The sequence below is a fragment of the Haliotis cracherodii genome, unplaced genomic scaffold (genome assembly GCF_022045235.1).
Source record: "Haliotis cracherodii isolate W230 unplaced genomic scaffold, xgHalCrac1.p SCAF_18, whole genome shotgun sequence".
NCBI lineage: Eukaryota > Metazoa > Mollusca > Gastropoda > Lepetellida > Haliotidae > Haliotis > Haliotis cracherodii.
Genome location: NW_027266273.1, coordinates 13,243,873 through 13,267,832, shown reverse-complemented (window position 1 = coordinate 13,267,832; position 23,960 = coordinate 13,243,873). Strand labels below are relative to the sequence as shown.

Genomic DNA, 23,960 nt, shown 5'->3' with positions numbered 1-23,960 from the left:
CATATATTTGCCATTCCAGAATGTTCTTTTGTTTAGGTTTCAAATTTTTAATCAAGAATTTGTCAAAATATTTTTCGAAGCGTAGTGGACAATTTGAAATTAGTGCCGTAAAGCACGAGGAAGCTGCCTTCTGATTGGCTAATGTCGACTTCTTGTCAATCCTTCCATTGGTCGGTCAAAATCCGTGCAAGGTCTGACTTGACCCGTAATGGGATGTCCTCAGATCTTTGTTTAGCGATAGCGAGAACTAAGATCTGATTTTAATGAGATTGTATTCAGGGGTAAAAGTAGGTATATTCCGAGATCGATAGTTGGACCCAAATCAGCAAATATTTGTACAAAAATCCCCAAAAAGAACAAAAAAATGTCCACATTCAAGTGATAATGGTTATAAAGGAGTCATATTTCACTCATCATGCTCATAGCAGGACCAAGAGAGAATTTAAAAAAATTCCCACAAAATGTTTTCCCTGAACAGACACTTTCTAGATAAATCGTTGGTTTTATGGGGCTTGTGTGACAAACTCTACATCAAGTTCACCTGAGTGAGGTATAGTATCAAATAAGTGTACATGTTACAACAGAACAGTATAATCACCAACCATTCACCCACTAAATAGTGCATCCATACTCACAGTTAATAGAATGTGCTAACATCTAGAATCAAGAAATAACTGTTCTTATTGATCAATAATGTTTGTTTATATCTGCACACACTTGTAAGAAAATACAAACATGCTTAATAAACTTGAAATGACATTTTGAAAAACAACTTGAAACACTGTACTTCTTTGACATCTGTTAATGTCGTCATAAAGATATCAGAATGTGATGAGGATTCTTGTACTAAATACAATCATGGAAAACAATCAATCTCAATTTTGTGAAATCGTGAAAAAACAAAGAGTACCCACAAAATCAATGTCTAATCAAACGCACGTTACATACATAGCTGACACTGATACCCTTGACTGTTAGGCGACTAGTTTTGTTCTTGTTGGTTAACAGATCTGCCAAATTGAAAAATAGCAAAATGAAAATAAAAATATAATGACTTTTCTGATATGTTTTTAACACTGCTGAATCCAAAAGTATAAAAGAATACAAATAAAAACATAGCTTAACATGAAATATCATACAAATTAGTTTGTGTTGAAAAGAAGATTAATTGCCGAATACAAAATACATAGAGAAGTTTTGCCACAAAATGTTAAGCGATGGCGACCAATAAGGGTGACGATATGAGATAGCCGGATGGGATTCAAGTGCCTTGTCACCATTTTTTCTTTTCAACCATCGACATTGTCAGAACTCAACAAAATACTGTTGACCAACTAAAAAGAAACTTATCGCCTAAAACAGTGTCGGAGAAATCTACCAGATGGACACAGCATCGCAATATCAAGCAGACTTGACTTGTTGGCTGTTTCTCCATTAAGTAACACTGCCTAAAAATGAGTGGAGAGTTGCATCACAGATAGAGTTTGTCAGCCAGGTGGCCAGGCCTGAACACGCAGGCAACCACACTCAAGTTGTGGATGTGGGATAAATAATGAAGTGAATAGGGTGTAAGAATACAGAGATACAGTTTCACATCATGAAAAACCTCCGCATTTTATAGTGATGCCATACCTACAGTTCGACTGTTTCTCCCATACTCATGTCAGGGCTAGAACTAAACTGAAAAGCTTCACTAGCCTGGGTAAAGATAAAATGCCCTTGTAATGTTAAACAATGGGGAAATGTAGAATGTTGTACTAGACTGCAGGAATTTGTAGGACCTGGAACTACTGGAACCGACTAATTGGGAGGGCATGTGGGCATAGGAAGGGAAATTGAATCTTTTTGCAAATCAATTCACACCTAACACTTATTACTGAAAGAGAGACAGGGAGCCATCTTATCAATGATAACAACTGTCAACTTGGTAATGAGCATGATGAGGAAATACTAAATAGCATATCCTAGTTCTCAAAATCAAAACTGTCTCCATAAGTTCGGGGATGCTGGTTGGCAGGTGATTGAGCAAACTACTTCTTTTCTTGGTCTCCTCAACGGATGTCTCATGACACAAATGACAGCTATGTTGTTCTAATTGTGCTAAAAAGAGTGAGTGAGTGAATATGGTTTTACGCCAATTTTAGCAATATTCCAGCAATGTCACGGCGGGGGACACCAGAAATGGGCTTCACACATTGTACCCATATCTGGAATCGAACCCGGATCTTCGGCGTGACGAGCGAACGCTTTAACCACTAGGTTACCCGACCCCCCTGTACTAAAAAGAACCCCATGTGCAAATGATCTGATATGTAGTCAACCTGAAATATTCCTCCCATGTATTGAGAATATATATATACATTATCTCAAAAATGGAATATGTAACAGAGTGACCTCCCTTGTATTTTTACACCCCCACACACAGATATGAAATGAGAATGTCATTACTCCACAATAAATACTGATGAATTATTACCCAAAATAAATCTTTTGAATTGTACAGATTTTAAATAAAAAGCCATATGGAAGTCATTTCCAAACATTGGTCTTCAGTAGAATTATAAAATTTCAGCTTAAAAAATGTGAAGGTTACAGGGTGTTGTTATCTCGCCTGTAGATCCCCACCTGACCGCCCTGCTAGAACATAGCACCAGGAGAGAGGGTCATCATCACGACTTGGCAATACTCTTGAGCATCTTGTCAATCTTCTGGTCGTTCCTGATGATGTTGGACTTGGTCGCTGCAATCAGGTCCAGCTGGTCCTTAATTGCTTGGTCAAGTTCAGATAGCTGGGCCTTGAGTGGCTCCACCGACCGGTCTGTAATGCTAGATGTAACAAACACAAAAAATTGTTAACTGGAATTATTTTCCTCAATCTAACACTGTCCTAAATACTTATAAGGAATCAAGTTTAGAGAAATAGTTGTGTGCTAATCGAATAGAAGAGATGAAGGGATTAATGTCGGGGAAGCGAAGTGCTTGCATGTGTGTGTGTGTCTACGTGTGTGCACGTGTGTGGCTGCTAGTGGTGTAGTGAGTGAATGAGTATGGTTTTATGCTGCTTTTAGCAATATTCCGGCAATATCACGGCGGGGAACACCAGAAATGGGCTTCACACATTGTACCCATGTCGGGTCTTCGGCGTGACGAGCGAACGTTTTTACCACTAGGCTACCCGACCGCCCCTCTAGTGGTGTAACAATACTGCGATAAAGTATTGTAACGCGATATACACGATACATTTCATTACAAGTTATACTAGTTGTAAAAAATGTCATCTAACGGTCCTGTTGTCCAACTTACCCTCTCTCCCTCTTGAGAGCCAGTGAGTGTTCTTTGTTTTCAGATTTCCACTTCTCCAGCTCTTTCTGCATGGAGTCGAGATCTTCCTGCACATAGTCCATGATCTTCCCCAGTGGGTTGGCGCTCCGCGTCAGGCTCTGGATGCTGTTCCGCAGCTTGTTGATCTCCTTCTGTACGATCTCACGCTGTTTTCTCCTGGCAGCATCAGACATGGCTGGTCTTTCCTGAAATGTATAAAGTCAGTGAGTGAGCCAGTTCAGCATCACTAATAAAAGTATTTCTCCTGCGAAGATCCAGTTAGAATTGGTCTTAAGAAAACCTTGCTCGTCGTAAGACGTGACTAACATGATCTGGTGGCCAGGATTCCTGACTTGGTTGATGCATGTCATCGTATCCCAATTGCGTACATGTCAATAACTGGACTGTCTGGTCCAGAGTCAATTATTTACAGTGAGTGAGTTAGTGAGTTGGTTTTAATGCCGCTTTTAACAGTATTCCAGTTGTATGAAGGCGTGTCAGCCTAATGTGGGAGGAAAGCCCGAAGTGATGCAGGTCTCAGACGTTTACCACTTCGGTGAAACCTATGAGCACGGGTATGGTGCTGACAAACCTAGAAACATAATCATGGCAAACCGGGATTTGAACCCACAATCATAGGTTTCTGGCGTGCACAAGAGACGCAACTCTGCACAGCGAATCGTGGCGCCTTAGACGACTGGACCATCAGTGCCCCCGATTATTTACAGACTGCCGTCATATAGCTGGAATATTGCTGAATGCGGCGTTAAACAAGAAAGAAAGAAAGAAAGAATGAATTTCAGTTGTATAATTGCATTCCAACCGTAAGATGAAAGCTCAAAGGGACGTAGGTTGTAGACGTTGCTGTACTGTTAAAAGAGAGATAAATTATAAGGTTACATTTTTCAATAATAGGTTGCCTTGGTGCATGTTTTATACGTCTAAATCGAGTCCTGACACCGAACCATTATCTACCTGATTGGACTGAGTACCTTTCAGTGAGGGTGTATCCTCTGTCAGACACATACGAGGGGCGTTCAATAAGTTTTGCAACTTCAATATAAGACCATGTCACAGAATATCTTTTGCACTTTTATTTGCTAAGCCTGGGCTATAGGGTGGGTGATTTAACTGTACAGCCCAGACTTAGCCCCCAGTGACCAGTTCCTGTTCCAGCAAATGAAATCTGCCCTACGTGAAAGGCGCTTCCAGGATGACGAGGACATAAAGGCTGCCACAGTGGCGAGGTTAGAGGGCCACTCTGCAGATTTCTATGAAAGTGGTACTACAAGTTTGAAGGACAAATGGACTAAATGTATAGAGGTGAATGGAGATTATATTGAAAAATAAAAGTGCAAAAGATAATCTGCGGCTTGGTCTTATATTGAAGTTGCAAAACTTATTGAACGCCCCTCGTACTGTCAACAGCACAGAGAGAATTCAACTACTGCTAAACAAACTTCAGAAAAATCACATGACAACTGCACCTGTGGATCTGCATAAACGTGCAGTCCATAACAGCAACAGGAGTGGAAGGTAGTATGTGGATGTGATGCATGGACAAATACACATACAGCATGAACTCGAGATGCACTGTCATGCAGACACATGGAAATACTTTCTTCCACAGCATGCAGAATGCCTACTGTCCCAACACGCCAGTGTTTCTTTCTGAAGTTTGCTTAGCAGTAGGTTTCCACTATATACATACAATTTCAGTTTTCTTGGGAGGTCCACTCTGTTGTGGCTGACTTCCTTCTTCAAATTCCTTCTTTGTCTCCAGCATCTTCTTCACAAGAGCTCCTGTGAACAATCAAAACTTCACATACAGGACTTTGGCTGAAAGAATTCACAATGTACCAATTTCCAAAATGACCAGTCCTTGTTTTATCCCCTTATGCCAAGCGCCAGGCAGGGTAACAACAAGTACCATCTTTTAACATCTTTCGGTTTGACATGTCCGGGGATTAGTCAACCGACCTTCTGCTCACCAAGTAGATGCTCTATCCACTAGACCATGAGTCAGAAAACGTACAACTTCATGGATAACAACTTCTGGTTTATTGCACATAGCAACGTCTCGATGTAGATTCTTAAACTGTCATCAAGCTGGTGCAAGAATTTACATCGAAATGTCGCTATATGCTATAAAACAGAAGATGTATCCATAAAGTTGTACGTTTTCTTACTTACTCACCAACTTCTAGAATGCCAAACAAACAGTTAGACCATGGAGGCAGTCAAGTATAATATGTATCTAAACCATGCAAGTTAAATAATAAACCCACCGTGCTCAGCATCATCTTCCCCTTCCTGCTTGCTCAGCACCGTCTGTAACAGGACACAGAGACTCAAATACCACACTCATACAACTTGGCATACAGGTACGGACAGGCAGCTCCATTTTTCTTTTTAAAAACATTAATCTTGCAAATAGACAATAGTTTACAATTGTTGGCATAGCAACATCTAGTTGCCAATTTGTTCAGTTCAAGTCAGTTCAGCTACAATTAGCATAATGCCTCTCTTTGGTATCTCCATTATGTTTATTTGTACTGGTGTCCAGAATATATTTCACCAAATATTACCCTACTGAAGGAGGACTACAAGAATTCACTGAATAAAATGTGAAGAGGTGAATGACACCATTTGGCAAAATTACAGTAATATTACAACAGATGGACATGAAGAATAGGATTCACATACTGTTATTCAAGACCTCTTTCAGATTGGAGTGAGTGAGTGAGTGAGTATGGTTTTATGCCGTTTTTAGCAATATTCTAGCAATATCATGGCAGGGGACACTAGACTTGGGCTTCACACATTGTACCCATTTCAGGAATCAAACCCGGGTCTTTGGCAAAATGAGTGAACGCTTTAACCACTAAGCTACCTGACCTCCCCCTTTCACTGTGTGAAGCTCAAAAGAACACTGACTGTACCTGCTCTGGCTCTGGTGGGGGTGGTGCAGACTCTTCTACCAGGAAATTCTCATCATCTTCATCAGACTGCTGGCCATTGTCCACGATTACATTGGTTGGGTGTCCACTGCCGAGTCTGAAACAAGCACACAGTGTTTGTAGATGCACCCATAACATACAGTTGGGTAAATAGGAGCAACCAGGCCAGTACAAAAACCACAGCTGAACACCCTCATGGCTGACCCATACTCTCTACTTAACACACTTGTCCCTTAGTCCTGCCATAGATCATAGACCACTTGAAAAACTCACAGACTTGAAATATTCCAGTAAATATGTCAATAATACAGTTCAGTGATACATGCAAATGTTTATCGGTCCAGGAGTAGTGTAGATCTTGCAGAGTACAGATGCAGTGCTACCAATTCAAAAAACCAGCTGATGCCAAAAATAGTCCTGTCCCCATATGATGCTATTAAACACTGTTAATAAAGGTGTATTGTTATTAAATGGGTGAATAACTAACACTCATTGGCCCAAGAGGAGCAAACTGACTTGTGTGAAATCTACTGCTGTACACACCTCATAGCTGGCTCACTCTCTACACCATCTTGCTTTGGTCTTGGGGGAGCCGGACGGGCACTGGACGGGCGCGCGATTCTCCGTCTGAAACGATGTGATTATTATGACAGAAGGAAGTGAAACACAATCTACAATATTCTGATGTCAGTGGTATCAGATTTCATTCCAGAAACATATTCAGCAGACCAATTCTCAGTTCAGCTTTATGTATCCGTTTCATAACATTCCTTTTCTGCTATGCAAATTCCCACAAAAGATCCTGGCTCCTACTAACAAACAAATTCTTCAGTAAGGTACCCTTCAGAGCTGCCAAAGGTCCCAAGTGTGAAGACTGATGGCAAGATAAAATTTCAGATCTCTTGTTAGTAGCGAGTGAGTTGGATTTTACGCCGCTTTTAGCAATGTTCCAGAAATAACACAGCGGGGGACACCAGAAATGGACTTCACATATTGTACCCATGTCGGGAATCGAACCCAGGTCTTCCGCGTGACGAGCGAACGCTTTAACCACTAGGCTACCCGACCGCCCTCTTGTTAGTAGAAGCAAGCATCATGAAGCCATCACTTTAGTCACAATCCACTAACCTTGACAGTTTGTTCTGACCTCGATCCACCAAACAGGGTTCCATATTCAGAGACATTGACTAATTGCTATCCAAAACGTGCACAATAACCTTTTTCAAAATTGATGACTGAGAAACATGTCACAAATCACAAATTCATAAAATCATGAAAATGTTTCAGATGTCATGTCACAAGCAGAGGCACTGCTGACAAGTAGGATTTACTCACGCATTGGCCACCTGAGGTGGCAGGTCGGCTTCCCCCACCGCGGGCTCCTGCTTCTGCACAAACTCTTCATCTTCTGAAACATCAGACATGCAAGGTGTTCAACTGTTGCTGGTGTACTACTCCTACTACATTCCAGAACATGTTTATCTGCGATCTTAGCCACTAGTCAGAAGCACGAGTCTAGTAAAATATCTTTTGGTCTTCTAATATTAGCTTAATCTTGTCCTTATGGCAAGACTAAAATCTACTGACAATAATGCCCAAATCCATGTTTGTGCAAGTAAGCTCCAAAGTATTTGGCACCGACTGGGAAAAGCACTTTATCTTTTCTGATTTAGGACCGGAGGTTTTACTTTCAGTAAGATTAAACAGCACCTGCTTGCTGTGGTGCGATACTGCTTAGTTACGTAGTACTGACACAGTAGTCACTAGTATATGCAATAACCTTGAGCTTGCTGTGGTGCGATACTGCTTAATTACGTAGTACTGATACAGTATTCACTGGTATATGGAATAAACCTGAGCTTGCTGTGGTGCAGTATCGCTTAGTTACGTAGTACTGACACAGTATTCACTAGTATATGCAATAACCTTGAGCTTGCTGTGGTGCGATACTGCTTAATTACGTAGTACTGACACAGTATTCACTGGTATAAGCAATAACCTTGAGCTTGCTGTGGTGCGATACTGCTTAGTTACGTAGTACTGACACAGTATTCACTAGTATATGCAATAACCTTGAGCTTGCTGTGGTGCAGTATCGCTTAGTTACGTAGTACTGACACAGTATTCACTGGTATATGGAATAAACCTGAGCTTGCTGTGGTGCGATACTGCTTAGTTACGTAGTACTGACACAGTATTCACTGGTATAAGCAATAACCTTGAGCTTGCTGTGGTGCGATACTGCTTAGTTACGTAGTACTGACACAGTATTCAATGGTATAAGCAATAACCTTGAGCTTGCTGTGGTGCGATACTGCTTAGTTACGTAGTACTGACACAGTATTCACTGGTATAGCAATAACCTTGAGCTTGCTGTGGTGCGATACTGCTTGGTTTAAGTGAAAGCTTACAGAGACGGGAGAGGAACACTGGGATACTAAGCTCAATACTACAACACTAACAGTCTGCAGCAGATAGTGCAACGACAATACATCTAGTTGTACCACGACTGACACAGCTTGAAGACAAACTGTCGTAGTATACAGGGAGAGAAAAAAAACACCAAGGGACAATGACAACAAAAGTTACCTTTTACATCAACTGCTAATACATTATAAAAAAATAATTAAATTTTGCTAATTAACCATGACAAGACAATTTAGAGAACTTAGATTACACAACCTGAAATTGACAAATGAATTCCCCATCACCATTGTCAGAGAAGTAAAGAATAAAACATAATCAAAATAATAGATTAGATGAAACATAAATAATTTTCAAAAATCCAATGTCTATGTTTTGACATGCAGTCATGCTTTGAAAGAGACAGAGAGAAAGTATACAATTTAGTCAATCTCATTAAAATCAGATCTTTGTTCTCGCTACCGCTAGACAAAGATCTCAGGACATCCCATTATGGGTCACGTCAGAATGACCTTTTGCGAATTTTGACCGACCGAAAGCAGCTTTCTCAAGCCTTACAGCACTAGTTTCTAACATTCAGGCCTACCCTTGAAAAATATGTTGACGAAGTTCTCGAAGAAAAATGTGAAAACTGAACAAGAGGACAATCTGGAATATCTAATATATGGTCGCGATTGTATGGCAGTACCTTCACACTGATGATTTTGACGGAATCAGTCATACAGGCCATAACTGTCGTTCAGAATACCCTGTGTTAACCTTTTTTGAGGTTGCATGATTAGGAAACACATTCCGTCTGTCACTTTCCTGATCTGGTAAGCAACGCTCTGATTGGTCGGATGACATGTGGTTCTGACATGAACCATAATGGGGTGTCCTCAGATCTTTGTTCAGCAGTAGTGAGAACTAAGATCTGATTTTAATGAGACTGACAATTTAGTGGAACATGGTTTGCAGTCCTTCACCAATCTTTACCATAACTTCACCTACAACAAAAAACCTTAAGGATGTGTGCTCAACTGTATGTTTGTCATTACCACTGGCTATCAAATCTGTCTTCTAAAACATGTGACATAGGCTTTGGATCCAAGTTGGAATTGTTCTGAATCCATTACCGTTTGTTGAAGTTCATATTCAGAAACAAGTCCAATTGAAATGATCCATGGTTTACTGTATATTGATCAGCACTGCAAGTACTTGATCCAACTCATTTACAAGTTGAAGTGGATCTATTGTTTGTTTGTTGTTTAACACAGCACTCATCAATATTCCAGTTATATGATCGCGGTCTGTAAATAACCAAGTCTGGATGAGACAATCCAGTGATGGACATCAGGAGCAATTGAGCATCGAACTACGCAACTGGATCATGATGACGTGCATCAACCTGGTCAGCGAGGCTTGAACTGATCCCACTAGTCGCCTCTTATGACAACCAAGGTTTGCTGAAAACCAATTCTAACCCGCAGCTTTGAAGGTTTGAACTGGATCTAAATCTTGGTTACATTCTTGAATCAAGCCTCCAGCCACTTTAGACAATGTCAGCGTGGGTCGACTTGTATATCAAAGCTGACCAGTATCTTTATATGAAATGTGTACACATCCACTCTGGTGAAATCAATAACTGCTCATGTCATAACATAGACACCAGCCCACTTCCATTATTTTGTTAGCATAGTTACATTACCTCTGGCCTATTACCATTTGCCTGATCTGTTCGCCAGCTTTAATCTGTCACACGAGGGATGACACAAAATACTACATTTATCAATTGCCAATCCTACTTCTGAATGTTATCACCAGGAAATCAGTCCAAAGCAAAGTAAGCATTACTTAACTATTCACTATTGACTGATTATCAAACTTGATCTGTCTATGTTTAATAAGTGATTGTTCAAAACAGAACTGTGGTCGTAAACCGTCAATATTTATTGTCACCTGGACACAGTGGAACTGACAAGGAGCCATTATGTTAACTCTACTGGTCAATGACCAGGTGAGTTGGAATAAAGAGAAAGCATTAGTACTGACCGCAGGAAAGCCACTGCTGATAGTGATATAAGCATGACAGTTACATCATGTACTCCTCTTATTAAGCAATTTACTGGAATAGGTTCAAATAGGCAGAAAATAAAGATAATTTGTTTTCTCCACCGATGAAGTCAATACTTATGCTTAATCCTTTTGGGTACAACGATAAATAAGAGGATAGACACAAGAATTTTGTTTGTTTGTATGTTGTTTAACGGCAATATTACAGCTATATGCGGGTGGTCTGTAAACAATCGAGTTTGGACCAGACAATCCAGTGATTGACATGAGCATCGATCCACACAATTGGGATACGATTACATGCATCAACCAAGTCAGCAAGCATGACCACCTAATCATGTTAGTCGCCTCTAATGACAAGTAGTGTCGCCCTATTATGGATAGACACAAGAAAAAACCAGTAATAACAGACCTGAATTCACCATTCAAGATCATACTGGCATGTCAGGGTGCAAAGTGATTTTCTCAATTATTATTATATTTTCAACTTGTTCAGTAATCTCAACTACAAATTCACTTAACACTTGTTTGTTTGTTGTATAACACTGCAATATTCCAGTTATATGAAGGTGGCCTGTGAATAATTTCATCTGGGCCAAACAAACCAGTGATTGATGTTATCAGCAATGTTCCAAGCCATTGGGATACGATGGAACTCAATCCATCCATTTTGTCACCTTGTTTGACAAGCATAGATTGATGAAGACCAATTCTAATCCAGAATCCTCATTGGTCAATATCATTTTGCACTCAGCAGTATTCCAGCTATTTACGATGACCCACAAATCTGGACCAGACAATATAGTGATTGACATCACAAGCATCGATTAATGCAATTGGGACTCAATGCCATGCATCAACCAAGTCAGTGAGCCAGTCCCCCGGATAGTTGTCTCTTACCGGCATGGGTTACTGAGGACCAATTCTAGCCAAAGTCTTGTTAAATATCAAACATCACACCCAGCACATATTCAAAATAAATATACATGTATCACACAGCTTCATTATTCTATATTCAGCACATCAGTGCTGACTCCAAGTCGTATGGAAGATCTTACCTTCCATCGTACCGTAAGGCGGAAGACTTCCGCCTTCAACGGACATAAACATGGTAAATGCAGCACAAAAGACACTTATCTAAAGTGTTCAGTAGTGAGTGAAGTGAGGTGAGCTACAATATCAAGAGTTAGTACGACAGTCAGACTACACTAAACAAGCCAGAGATACGAGTAGACTACAATACGAGCCCGGGATAAGACATACCTTCTTCACTGTCCGCAGCACGGCGGCCTGTAGTGTAAGTAAAACAATCAAACATGCCCAGGTTAGTGCAGGTAGGTAAGGGAGGTAACTCCGCTAGCATGACTTGGACAGCAGTTATGAGTGACAGAATGCACACTGTCAAATCATGCACTTCCAACACTAAATGACATACAGTGTCAGCATCCAACTTGATCTGTCTGTCGTAGATATTTCACAATATATTCTGTCAAACAGTATGACATTCTTAGAGTACCTAACTTTAAATTGATACATCTGAGGTTTAGCCAAAAAGAAACATTTTCCATAAAAGATTTTGGTTTCTTCTTTTGGAGCATAAACGTGCTACTAATAATTCAACAAGAAGAAAGACACACTCAGATTAGTTTCTGCTACAAAAGTGGGATCACTTTTGATCCCGGAAAGAAGAAATTACTGTTTAATCTGGAAGCCTGCATTTTGTTTTTCTTAAAAACTACAGTGTGAGATGTTAGGATGTTCTAATTGTCACATCTAGATTTCATTCTAAAATTTCACTTAATGATAGCTGCTGCCTAAAACATTTGAAATAAATCAACAACAGCAAAGCTTGTTAAACTGTTCATGCTGTTCTGGGGTCACAATGGTGTCCATTTTCTCAAAACGCCTTGCTTGCAGCAGTTGGGACCATGTACAAAGACACGGCACATATAACAGCAGTCACACAAAATATCAACACTTCATAGCACAACCCAGACAATACTTTAAGCAGCAGCTATATGATTGATGCCAAAACGAAGGATCTGTCAAACAAGGGTGAGCTCAAGCTGACTAAAATATTTCACATTCAAATTAAGAAACAAAAAGCAGGCTGCTTCCAATATAGCTCAATAAGCCAGAGAAGCTGATCTGCCACACTAGTGTCAAGAACAGATTGCAGCCAGACAGCCAGGCAAACCCCTGACTATATTCTACAGTAACCAAATTGGCCAAACCATTCCGTGATCACTCAGTGCAACTGGGCAGCAGCTGACCAATTGTACAGTTATTTTCAGATACTGACCTTCACGACGTCTCCGCGACCCCTTTGCCGAAGTTGGCCTCTGCAGGCGAGTGTGTGTTTCCTGCTTCGCCAACATGAAAAGTGTTAATTAACACTTTAGAGTGTAAGGTGCAAGGTCAAGGTAAATTGAGGACAAGCTTAAGGTGTCAGTACTTAATCGTTCGTTATAAAAAGAAATACTGTCATTCACAGTGTATACACTAAACCATAGAGTTTGCTATATCCGTTATTTTGTGATAAATAGAAGTGTTCGTTATGTCCATAAATATTTTATGATAAAATATACAACAAATGGCCGGGACCAAAAAAACAGGCCGTCATATCCGTCAGTTCGTTATAAGTGTGTGTGTAATTAACGTAGTTTACTGTACATAGAAAGAAGTATAAAAACCTGAGGCTTTTCGAGGATGGTATCCAGCTTTAGTGACAGAGATTAGTGACGTCATTTAATTGTAACATCATCGTAACCGATAACGTCACAATTCATTGTAGCCATGTATTGAAGGAGATTTCACTTGATCACACCCAAATGATATCTCCTGACAGGGCTTGATTCGATGAACTTGATGTAACTCTCACATTGTGCATGTTGATATGAAAACCAAGTTGCACCAGACAAAACCAGGTAGCATCCTGGTCCCATAAATTTATTAAAGTTGAAACATTGGACGGTCAGCTGCCAGTGTCACATAATTAACGATGTATGACTTTCATATGCTCACAGTTTGATGATGTCATGCCCAAAAAAGTATGACATATTACGCACAAGGAGTATTCGTGATGTAGTGTGGTAAATGAGGCTCATAAACATTGAATGTGTTCAAAGATCAATTTTGTGGGGACAGGTAAGGGTTACTCAGACACAATTTAGATGTTTTTTTTACATGTCCTGCCTGTGGAAGGCAGTTTTGGGTCATAAATGATTATGTACATTTTCCACCATTTGGTGAAACAGAATATATACGCTCAATAATTGCAAATGTCATAAAAACACCTTCTACTACGTTTTCTTTGGTCAGTTGAATACATATTGCCTGCTGCAGTAGCTAGGGATCAAATAGGAACTGGGATTCGAACCCATAATCATAGGTGTCTGACATGCCCAAGGGACACAACTCTCCACGATACATCCAACACAACCTGCCTGTCCTCACCTATGAAAACTATAACTTGTGTTAATTCTGTCTTATATGTACATGTTAATACCTACACTTGTAACAATATATATGGAATGGAATAATAAAAAAAAAAAAATAAAAAAAAAAAAAAAAAACTCTCCACAGTGAATTGCGGCACTGTAGACGACTGGGCCACCCATTCCCCCGCAACTTTATGAGAGGGGACTGTAAGTTGACACATCTGCCCTGTCACTTGAAGGATGCAATCAATGTGTTCCTCACCTTGTTGTGTTCCTCGCCATTCACCATCTTGTCACCTGCCGGAGACTCGTTTTCCTTTCCAGGCTCATCTCGCTGGAACACAACCAATAACCACATCACCATCCATGATACATACACACAAGGTCTGAAGGTGATAAAAATTGGATATTACTGTTGCAAAGAACTTCAAAGTGCAACACCAGTTAAAAATGTCTGCACCGCTGGAATGATTATTTTGAGGCTGAGATGGATGAATCAATATCAAGATAATCATGAATATTGAACAGAGCATAACATTACTGATCATATATACAGAAAAGACAAAGTAAAATGTTCGTGTGTTCAGACACTAGTGTGAGACCTGAGGCCAGTTAAACCATGTTTTGGTCCGAAATTGCTTGATCACTGTTTACTAGAATACTATGATGACTATTTGTATTACAAGACAATTTTCAGCTTCGGATGCTGTGGAGTATCAACCGTATCACGTAATGCAGGGATTAGAATGGATATTTTCCTTTTCAGCTGAAACATTCTTGCAATGGAGTGTGGTCATAATTTGGGGGCATTTATAGTGGAAGCCATCAGATTTTAACAAATTTGTGGTCCCTAAAATTCACGGATCAGCAGGAGATTCTCATCCCTGGTAATGGTATGGAAAATGCTCAGTTTTCTTTATGAATAAGTGTACACAAAATAAAAAGTTGAAAGCCTATCAAAGACTTGAAAGGAATGTGAAACATGAACATGCAACATCTAAACATAAAAACAACACGAACATGAAAAGTCAAAGAGTCAACATATTGAACAAGTTCAAGGAACAGTGAACACTTCCAATGAACGCAACGGCAACATGATGACAAAAACCTGGGATGCATTCATCAGATGGGGCATCATGGTGAAGCTGCTCTTGCGACGTTTATCTGGTGTTGTTTGAGAGGAACGCCGCTGAACTTTTGCATCCTCGGGAGTCTTAGGAGTCTTAGGAGTCGTGGGACTGTCTTTACCCTTAGAGTCTGTCAACTTTCTCCTTGAGGAGGATGCTATGTCACGTTTCAGTGTACTTGAACTTGACTTTGAGTTTGACTTTGACAAAATTTTACCACGTTGTGTAGTCTCTAGCTGCTTGGTGCCCCTGGGGGGGTTGACGGAGTCTCTTCTGGCACTATGGATAGGACTGATTTTCTCCTTTTCATTCCTCACACCCAGACGACTCTTGATCCCAGTCTTCCGTTTCTTGTCCACTTCATTTGACTTTGACACACTATGAGCTGATTCATCATTCGAGCTCTCATCCCCTCGTTTCATTACAGGCATTGGTCTCTCTGACCTCCTCCGAGCACCATGTGGGCGGTCAGCCCTTGATCGAGAACTCAAATTAACTTTTGAGCTTTCTCTGTGTTTTTCATCATTAGATGACGACTCTTCCTGCTTGGTTGAACTATGTTTCCTCCTGGTCTTGACCCTTCCTTCTGCTTGCAATCGGGTCATTTCTTCATCTTGTGACTCTTTATCAGAGTGACTTTCCTCGGACCGCCCACTTCTGTCTTGATGCAGCTCATGCTACCAGACAACCACAGGAGTCAATGTGTGAATGTTGCATAATGCCGCAGTCAGCAATATTCCAGCCATATCAGAGCACCCAATCAATAGTAAAGTAGTCTGGTAGACCATACCATCAGGGCATGATGACACACCACAATCAGCCTAGTTACAGAGTATGACCACCAAAGCCAGTGTCAGTTGGCCCTTACAACAAGCATGATCTACTGGGGACCCAGTCTGACCTAGAGTCCCCACAGGACAGACAAACACTGAGTGCAGCAGGATACACAGTAAATATCCATACATGACAAATAAGTGATGGTACGATACACTCATGTTTATTAAAACCATACACAAAGAGTTTAAATTGTTTTCAGTGAACAAACTTAGTTCATACTTCGATAAAAAATCCTTTTCAATAATATTTTTTTGGCAAATATTTCCCCCCTCTGCCCTGCTGTTTTCTGAAAACAACCTGAAATATACACAAGAATATATGGACCTCTGAAATCATTTTCTGTTCATCAATCATTTTGTTTATTGTTTAATGCTGCATTCAGCAATATTCCAGCTATATGATGGCGGTCTGTAAATATGCGAGTATTGAGCTGACAATCCAGTGACTGACACCATGAACATCGACATATGCAGTGGGATGACATGCATCAACCAAGTCAGCTAGTCTGACCACCTGATCCTGTTAGTAGCTTCTTGTGACATGCATTGGTTGTTGAAGACCAATTCAAACCCGGAGCTATTTCAAATCACTGATGTGTGTGCATGAATGCTTCCACGGACATGTTGCCCAAGATGAGGGTACTCACCTTCTTACGCCTGTGCTCTCGATCCTTGTCACGGTCTCTGCTCCTATCTTTGTCTCTATCCCTGCTCTTTTCTCTGTCTTTTCCTTCATCTCGACTCTTTTCTTTTTCCTTATCCCTGCTCTTTTCCCTATCCCTTGACTTCTCCTTATCGTCACGACCCTTATCTTTCTTCTCCTACAACAAGCGATAGCAATGTGAGAGGTATGTCCCAAGCTAAAAATGCCTCAGATGTTGTGAACTTGGGTAAAACATCATGGATCAACAGGAGTTCAAAGTAAACAGAAAAGCTTTACTAGTTTGGTAAGATATAATGTCCTTTGTATGTTAAAACAATGGGGAAATAGGGAAATTTGTACTAGCTCACAGGATTTCGTACTAGCACCAGGCTAGTGGGCCATTGTTAATTTCTAACCCTGGTTCAAAATCAAGGCATCATCAATATTTCAATGGTGGTATGTGTTTGTTTGCAGTCAGTTGATGAAATGTGACCGAAAATAACTCACCATTCAGCAATTTCTACCATGCTTGACGCAGGGAGTGACACTAATTTGGCTATGATCTATTTTGCATGCTTTGTTAAATAAAACGTTATGTTATCTGAAAGCTCACTGGTCAGACCAGTGACATGCCTCTCTGGGAGCAGGATATGCTTGATCCATTGATCGTAATACTACAAGGCATAGCAGCATGGAGGATAATATGCATACAAGCTTGTGAAGGATTGACCAAGGCACACAGTGGGGATAACTCTGAATGGCAGTTACTGAATTGCTACCATTACCTAAACCACCATTCTATCTTTACTACTACATCTTCACAGCATGTGAAGTAAGAAAACACAGAAACAACATTTTTATCGATACACTGATGTCATGATACATGATGACATCCCTATGTACCAATTCCCATTTCTTCAACACTCCACAATTAATTTATTGTAGGCGCCCAGAGGTATTCATTTTCAGAAACTGCAGTAATTTACACTTGCAAACTAAAGACTTGCATGGGCAGAATTGGATATATTTAGTTCTGGGTCTGTATGACAGACCATTGGTTTACCTCCGATTCCTTTTTCCTTTTGTCAGCACTACGTGACCTTGACTCCTTCTCCTTGTCCTTCTCCTTGTCTTTCGTCTCGGCTCCTCCCCCGCCTCCTTTACCCTTGAGAAGTTTCTTCACATACTCATCATTATTAACCTATAGGATGAAATTGTTCCATTAAAAGACACACAATCACTGCTACAGAGAGAGAGAGAGAGAGAGAGAGAGAGAGAGAGAGAGAGAGAGGTCTCTCTTTTACAGACTAATACCAAGTTTATACTGCTAGCCCACTAGCATCATAATAACAGGTATTGTAACAACAAGCACCATCTCTTAACATCTTTTGGTATGACACGGCCAGGGATCGAACCCTGGACCTCCCACCCACCGGGTGGACGTTCTACCACTGGACCATGGAGACAGTCTTAAGGGCTAGGAGAATTTCAAACATTTGGGGGAATATAGCAATATGATGATACCCACCTTCATTTTGATAGCCTCAGCAAGCACCTGCAGGAACTCATTTGTCTTCTCTGGCTCATGTCCTGCCACTATCTTCTGTGGTCGCACTGCCAGAGACTTCCCAGTTACCAGAGCTGCAATTGGGCATGTCAGATGAATCAGGTACATGTATACTGCTGACACAGACATGATGAAAAGACAGAGTGAGGAACAACAAAAGAAGAATTTATCTTGCTTCCCCATGGAGATCTGGGTTAGAATTGGTCTTCAGCAACCCATGGTTGTCTTGAGAGGCAACAGACGGGATTGTGTGGTCAGGTTCACCGACTTAGTTGATGCATGTCATCGTATCCTATTTGTACAGATTGAAGCTCATTATTATGTCAATTACCGGATTGTCTGGTCCAGGTCTGATAATTTACAGACCGCCATCATAAAGCCGAGTGTGGCGTTAAATAACATTAACAGACAAACAAAATTGTCTTGCCAGCAAAGACATGCAAAATATGGAGAATAATACAACTCATGAATATTGTTATCCCTAAATGTAACCATGTACCATGATGTAAAATGCTACAGCTTCACAGAAATAAGCAGTTGGGTCCCGCAATCAATCACATTTCATTAACCAAGGAGTTTGGTGTATCAGCAGTTATTTCACCAAATATTGGATTAAACGTACTGAAAATATATTTCAGTGAAAGATAGTCACAGAATCATTTGGGTTGGACTTGAACATAACACCTCAAGCTAGAGCATCAAAGCCATATACCGTATTCGGCATAATAAGCGCCCAGGGAGCTCTCAAAATTAGAAACAGTGGGCTCTTACTAGAATATTATTTTGGTGAAAAAAAAACAGATTTGAAAGATAAATTTCGTGGTTTATGCTGACAGACTGAAATGTTTATATACGACAGATATATTTTTTCAGAATTTAATTGCCCATAATTAAGGGTGCATATAACACACGAGTGCGTATTATCATGATTATGCGCGAATAAATAAGTCTTGTGTACATTGATCAATTGGAAGGGGTGCTAATTGGGATTGTTCACTAGCCAATATATGAGCAATTATTGCTGTGGGCGCTTATTAGAGAGGGGCGCTTATTACGTCGAATACGGTACGTCTGTTCAGCAGGTTGGGTGCCAGTGCTGGCTGACACACTTGATACTTACAAACCATATCAATTGCTTTCTGAAGGAATGCCACTTTGGTCTCCTTTTCCTGAAATGTAAAAGATAGTGTTCAGCTGTAAGACAACCTAAAAGCATTCAACCATGTACTAATTCCTAATAACTGATGTCAAAATTACGTTAGTTTTAGATGACGATAGCATTAGGTCATATTGTGAAACATGAACACAGACATCAACATGGTCATGATAGTGTAGTACTGCTATCATAAGTATCAGTAGGATTACAAAGGCGCGCTGTGACAACACATTTCGGACACAATCCTAACAAGTATTGTAACCTTTAGCATGTCTCGTGACGTTATATCACCAGCTGGAGTGAGTGGGTAAGTTGGGTTTTAACGCTGCTTTAATTAAAAAATAATCCAGTTATATCATGGTGTGTCAGCTTAATGTGGGAGAAAAACCTGAAGTAACATGAGTAATGCACTTCTCAGACATCTACCACTTTGGAGAGAACCCTGAGCATGGAAATTGTGCTGACAAAACAAGAAACGTAATCTTTGCGAACCTGGATTAGAACCGATGATCATAGGTCTAAGGCATGCCCAAGGGATGGCTCAATTAAGGAACCTGATTCAACATGTACTAGGTGCATGTGGACAAGAAAACCGAGTTGCACCGGACAAACCAGGATCCACCCTGGTCCATAAATTTATCAAAGCCGAATCAGAGATGCATAAACTAGTCTAAATAAAATAAGTCTCAGATCTCTGATGACTGTGTCACAAGTTTGCTGACAAGCCCCCAAAAGCATGACAAATTAAACAAAACAGTGTTTGTTTGTTGTTTAACGCCGCACTCAGAAATATTCCAGCTATATGACGGCGGTCTGTAAATAATTGCTTGACATCATGAGCATCGACCTAGGCAATTGGGATACGATGACATGCATCAACCACGTCAGCGAGCCTGACCACCCGATCCCGTCAGTCGCCTCTTACTAGCAGAGCCTCCTTTTACGGCAAGCATGGGTTACTGAAGACCTATTCTACCCCAGATCTTCACAGGTCTCCTAAAACTGTTGTTAGTGGTGTAATATGGTACATAACATGTATAAAGCCTTGTTTTACATGCACCTGGTGCACAGAGACATAAGTCATGATAAATAATTGGTCGTGCTTTTCAACATGTTGCAACGGTGCATGTTTTATATGGTTAATTCGAGCCCTGCAAGGGATGTAACTCTGCACAGCGAACTACTCACCAGCTGGAGCTTGATATGAGCATGACTGTGTTGATTCATTAATATGTATATTTTAGGGTAAAAATATAATTTGTACTTATCCTGACTCATACTTATTACTCATGTGTACGAGTCAGGATAAGATAAAATATACAACTCTAACAGTTATTGTCATAATCATTGTTATACTTCAAACAAGTACATTATTAATACATGTTCAAAACTTACCTTGACATTTTCAGAGTTCAATTCAGAATCGGTAAACAGTCCATTCATAAAACCTGTTGTCTTGATGACCTGCAATAGAAAAACTCATTATTATGCATTCAATAAATAACTGTAAATATGAGAGTTACTCATCCTTCTTAGGCTACAGTGTTACAAGGTGTAATCAAACCCATCTTCTCCATGTGAGATGTCTGAGGATTGTATTAAGGGATAAAAGTGATCAAAGCTTAACTTGAAACTGAAATGTTACTTATAGGGGAAAGGTAGGAGGATTTGTACTGAAAATATAACCCTCCCCTAATGCTAGTAATATTTTGTGATGACCATCCCCATCATGTCCTCAAATATTTTTCATGACCCTCCCTGAAAAATGCAAAAACACTTTATATTTCTTATCATTTTTTTATGACAATATGTCCATTTACCCTCCCATAGAGGCTGTTCCCCCCTCCCATAAAAAATGCGCTGTACGTAGGGTAATACATGATGTTTTGCCTTTCATCTACACTAAGATATGATCAGATTGTCTGCTTCCTTAGACTATGTAACAATATCTACTTTAGCTACTAGTCAGAAACCCCAGTCTAGCAAGCTCAGGTTATGATACTCCAAAAGATCAGTAAATACTTATTAATTGTACTGAGAATGATGCCAACAACCATGTTCAGACAGAATGAAATAGCAATTGATTAGAAAATGGACAGTTTAGCAGTAAAACTGTTCTATACACTTTAGATGTTCAATGATACACAAGATTGTTGCTAAATAAAACAGATCAAATTGCAAAACTGGTTTCACTTATGTTGGCTATCACAGTCACGGCTGCAAGTGTTTTTGAGCAGTTTAAGTGCTACAATACACACACTCTCAGTCGTCTCCTGCGTAATCACCAGATGCCAATTCAGAACGGAACACAAGTCCAACCAGTTGAGATTAAAGTATATAATAAGCATACTGTGTATCCACAAATGAAAAGGCAATCCATATTTTAATACTTTCAGAGTTTGAGTGTTCACTGCTGCTCTTTAATATTGCCATGCTAGGGTACATTACGTATTGGAGAAAACACGCTTACAAGGTTTTGGTAGACAGAGCATGCCCTGGAGTTTTCCCGACCCCCAGGGCATGCTCTGTCTACCAAAAACCGAGGGAAAGTGTTTTTCCATACTTATAAACCATCTAAATTGATTAAATGTTATAACGAGCATCTATAAATGAGGTGCTTCATTATAGCGCTTCCTTGAAGACGTGATAGCATAACTTGCACGTGAAATTTGCTGACTTGCCAGGCGTCCAAGAGCACTTGGATGTGTCAACAACAAAACACAACTAAAATACTTACTTTTAAATGAAAGTGAAATGTTTGGTTTCTAAATGTTTGTGTTGCAATATTCCACTTCTGTTAAACTTTTCAAAACGAAAATTCGAAAATTTAAAGGTGTTTTGTGCTTTACAAGATTTTCGACTTTAAACAATCCAACTGTTACATAGAGGTAGTTGTGACGTAACGGCTAGCAGTAACTGCATGTGCAAATTGTGCAGCATTGATAAGCACTTGTTTAAAAGCATGTGTTTTGAAACCTCGCTGTCCTTTCACCGGAGACTCTGAAGTGATGTAGCTTTCAAATGTCCACACGGAACTGTACACATGACATTCAATTTTAATTGAATTAAAATTTTGAATTGCTACTTGTCATTTTTTCAGTTACTTGGTTAAACCTGGGATTTAAGGTTTTACATTCAAAGTAAAACCTCCCGAACGAAAACAAAACCTCATAATAGGTTTTACTTTGAAAGTAAAACCTCTTAATAGGTTTTAATTGAAAGTAAAACCCCACAATAGGTTTTAATGCCTATAGAAAGAGCTCTCTTACTTAATAGAGATCCCAATGAATAGGTTAATAATTATATAGAAATGTTCCTGGGGTACTTTGTACCAGTGCCAACAGCTCCAGCAGCGTAACTTAATCAAGCTCATAAAACATACCAAATCAGGCTGACTGAGTGAATGAAACTGAGAATAACACGTCAGATTAAACATGAAAAAGGTTGATTCAGCGTCCTTCCATGTTGATTACAAGGCAAATTTGGTATCATCATCATGAATATAATTGGCATCAGAGATATAACAGGCTTATCATTATCACTGAATGACAGAGAGTTAATGGCGAATTGCAACATTCCGCTTTTGAAGGGGTATCACAAATATAGACCTATGTGTGTATCATATAAGCCACAACAAAAAACATATTGACAGAATCAGTATCACCTAGATTTTTGGTACATATTATCAGATAATGTGTGTGTTGAATAAGTCTTTCATAAAAAAAAACCCATGGAATTTGATCACTTGTGGCGACCTTGCCATCTTCTGAGGGACAATTTATATCACGAAATTAGGAAACACATTGAAAACAGCCACAGTAAATCTTTACTTTAGATCATACAAAATTACTCTTAGGGTTGGAGAAACAGGAGTTCGTAAACTCTATGGATAGTATCAAGCATTCATCAAATGTGGTAAAAACAGACTTAAGAACAAACACTACCGATGTTGTAACATCATGAAGGAATCTGAACGGCGGTTTTCCCAAGAGTTTGTCTGTCAAAGGGGGCTTCGAGATCACTTTTCCCAAAGTATTCTGTGTTTTCTTTGCAATTTTCGGATCCATTTCTTCTTCGTAATAAATCTATCCGAAACTGTCAACTCATTTGCTCAGCAGGCAAACGATACACTTCGGAATTCAGTCAGATCATGTAGTTTCGTTCATTATCGAACTCTTCTGACAGGTTTCATAGACGGAATTTACACCCGGCATGCACTAGGATTCATGCGCAATTGATTACTTCCGGCAAGTGCGTCCTAGCAAGGCATCAGCTGTTGCCCATGACAACGCAAGCTGTCAACAAAGCTTTTGCTGCAGTGGACTTGGTGGTCCTGATGTGTTTTAACAGCTGACAAACCTCGATGAATTTACGGAACCGCCCAATATTTGTATCAAGTGATGTTTATTGAAAGTATATTTAACGGAAAGTGTT

General features: G+C 39.9%; 1 protein-coding gene across 2 annotated transcripts; it reads right to left on the bottom strand.

The window, feature by feature from the left end:
* Window positions 1–234: 234 nt before the first annotated feature.
* On the bottom strand, window positions 235–23,727 carry LOC139465782 (TRAF3-interacting protein 1-like). Of its 2 annotated transcripts, XM_071247690.1 has the most exons (16): window positions 23,471–23,727; window positions 20,922–20,990; window positions 19,491–19,539; window positions 18,332–18,444; window positions 17,867–18,004; window positions 16,808–16,981; window positions 14,460–14,531; window positions 13,060–13,120; window positions 12,021–12,047; window positions 7,617–7,689; window positions 6,825–6,908; window positions 6,264–6,378; window positions 5,610–5,652; window positions 5,033–5,124; window positions 3,304–3,527; window positions 235–2,826 (listed from the first exon to the last, which is right to left on the bottom strand). In XM_071247690.1, exons 1-16 carry the CDS (start codon window positions 23,591–23,593, stop codon window positions 2,670–2,672), a joined length of 1,614 nt encoding a protein of 537 aa, XP_071103791.1. In that variant the 5' UTR covers window positions 23,594–23,727; the 3' UTR covers window positions 235–2,669. The 2 variants fall into 2 exon arrangements, with proteins under 2 accessions (XP_071103791.1, XP_071103792.1); XM_071247691.1 differs by lacking the exon at window positions 12,021–12,047.
* Between the last annotated feature and the right edge of the window lie 233 nt (window positions 23,728–23,960).